Source organism: Cyprinodon variegatus, unplaced genomic scaffold (assembly GCF_000732505.1).
Source record: "Cyprinodon variegatus isolate N-32 unplaced genomic scaffold, C_variegatus-1.0 Scaffold743, whole genome shotgun sequence".
Lineage (NCBI taxonomy): Eukaryota > Metazoa > Chordata > Actinopteri > Cyprinodontiformes > Cyprinodontidae > Cyprinodon > Cyprinodon variegatus.
Genome location: NW_015151196.1, coordinates 150,505 through 151,875, shown reverse-complemented (window position 1 = coordinate 151,875; position 1,371 = coordinate 150,505). Strand labels below are relative to the sequence as shown.

General features: G+C 49.2%; 1 protein-coding gene across 1 annotated transcript in view; it reads left to right on the top strand.

Moving 5' to 3' along the window:
* slc25a46 (solute carrier family 25 member 46) overlaps positions 1 to 1,371 on the top strand; it is a 12,724-nt gene that overhangs the window by 2,598 nt on the left and 8,755 nt on the right. Inside the window, exons 2-6 of the mRNA XM_015395467.1 lie at positions 208 to 250; positions 784 to 841; positions 921 to 998; positions 1,075 to 1,175; positions 1,253 to 1,309. Coding sequence (XP_015250953.1) covers positions 208 to 250; positions 784 to 841; positions 921 to 998; positions 1,075 to 1,175; positions 1,253 to 1,309 — 337 coding nt within the window. The remainder of the gene's footprint in view (positions 1 to 207; positions 251 to 783; positions 842 to 920; positions 999 to 1,074; positions 1,176 to 1,252; positions 1,310 to 1,371) is intronic.

The following is a 1,371-nucleotide window of genomic DNA, read 5'->3' as shown; positions in this document are numbered from 1 at the left end:
GGATGCCTCCAGTAAAGCACATTCACATGAAAATTACTCTGAATTAAAAACACTGATCATTTATTTAAAATTAGGAATAATATCATATTCAAAGTATTGGGGATCAGGAATTAAGTCTCATATTGAAACTGTCGGGTTATTTATTTATTTTTTTGTGTGGTGAAGCTGTGATGTAATCATCATGACGGGTCTCCTTCTGTGTTTCAGAGCAGCTGAACCGATTCGCCGGCTTTGGGATCGGACTGGTCAGGTCAGAGACCTTCATGCTTTCAGTGATTGGTGTGCGGTGTTTATATTCACAGAGTGAGAGTCCTGCCAATAGAAGATCTCAGATGTTCTGCAGTCAGTTCAGGGCCGACTCTGGGCCCTAAGCAGAGGCCTCACTGGCTCCTTCAGTGTCTGATCCATTTTCTGGTTCTGCTACAGATCCAGAACCAGATTAGTTTGAACTTATTTCTGGATCCGTTTCTGGATACAGAAACTTTTAGTTTCTGAGGTTCTGTAGATTTTGGGTTTCACCTGCTGAAAGATTTCAATATTTCAACCAATCAGAGACTTTTGGCTCAGATAACCACACCCCCTGAAATTAGAATCCCCCCAAAACCTTCTGACCTGAACAGAACCTGCAGGTTTCTGGTCCAGATTGAGGAAAATTAACCCCCAATTAATCAGGAGCTTTAATGATCTCTGTGATATGCCGCCTCTGAGCCTGTCAGACCAGGCTGAGGGAGAAACAGCCCAGATGACAGGAAGTTGACCGCTCCGCCTGGTTTCTGTGTTCAGTCTTTTCACAGAGAACGTCCTCGCCCACCCCTGCATCGTCTTCCGCCGGCAGTGTCAGGTAAACTCTCCACACCTGCAGCTCTGATCCTCTCTGCCTCCTTTCTCCCGCTAACCCCCCGATTGGCTGTCTGCCTCAGGTGAACTACCACGCCCGCTGTCATCACCTGACTCCTTTCAGCACCGTCAGCGTGATGTATGCCATCACTAAGGCCCAGGTAAGCCCCGGCTGATGGCCCGCCCGGTGGCAGCGGCGAGCGGCGAGCTGATCTCTCTCTGTGGGTCTGTTTCCAGGGAGTGAAGGCTCTGTGGAAGGGGATGGGCAGCACCTTCATCGTTCACGGCATCACCCTGGGGGCCGAGGGCATCATCAGCGAGTTTACGCCGTTACCACGGTAACCGCAGTCATCATAGATGGCTAGCTGTAGTCCATCTGTGGTTCTGTTGATCCTACAGCTCTGTGTTTCTGCAGGGAGCTTCCTCACAGCTGGAGCTGGAAGCAGCTGGCCGGACACCTGCTGCTCAAAGGGTTGGTTCTCCATCCGTCACACAAAACTGCTTATTAGCTTTAGTTAAAATTAACTAATTCCA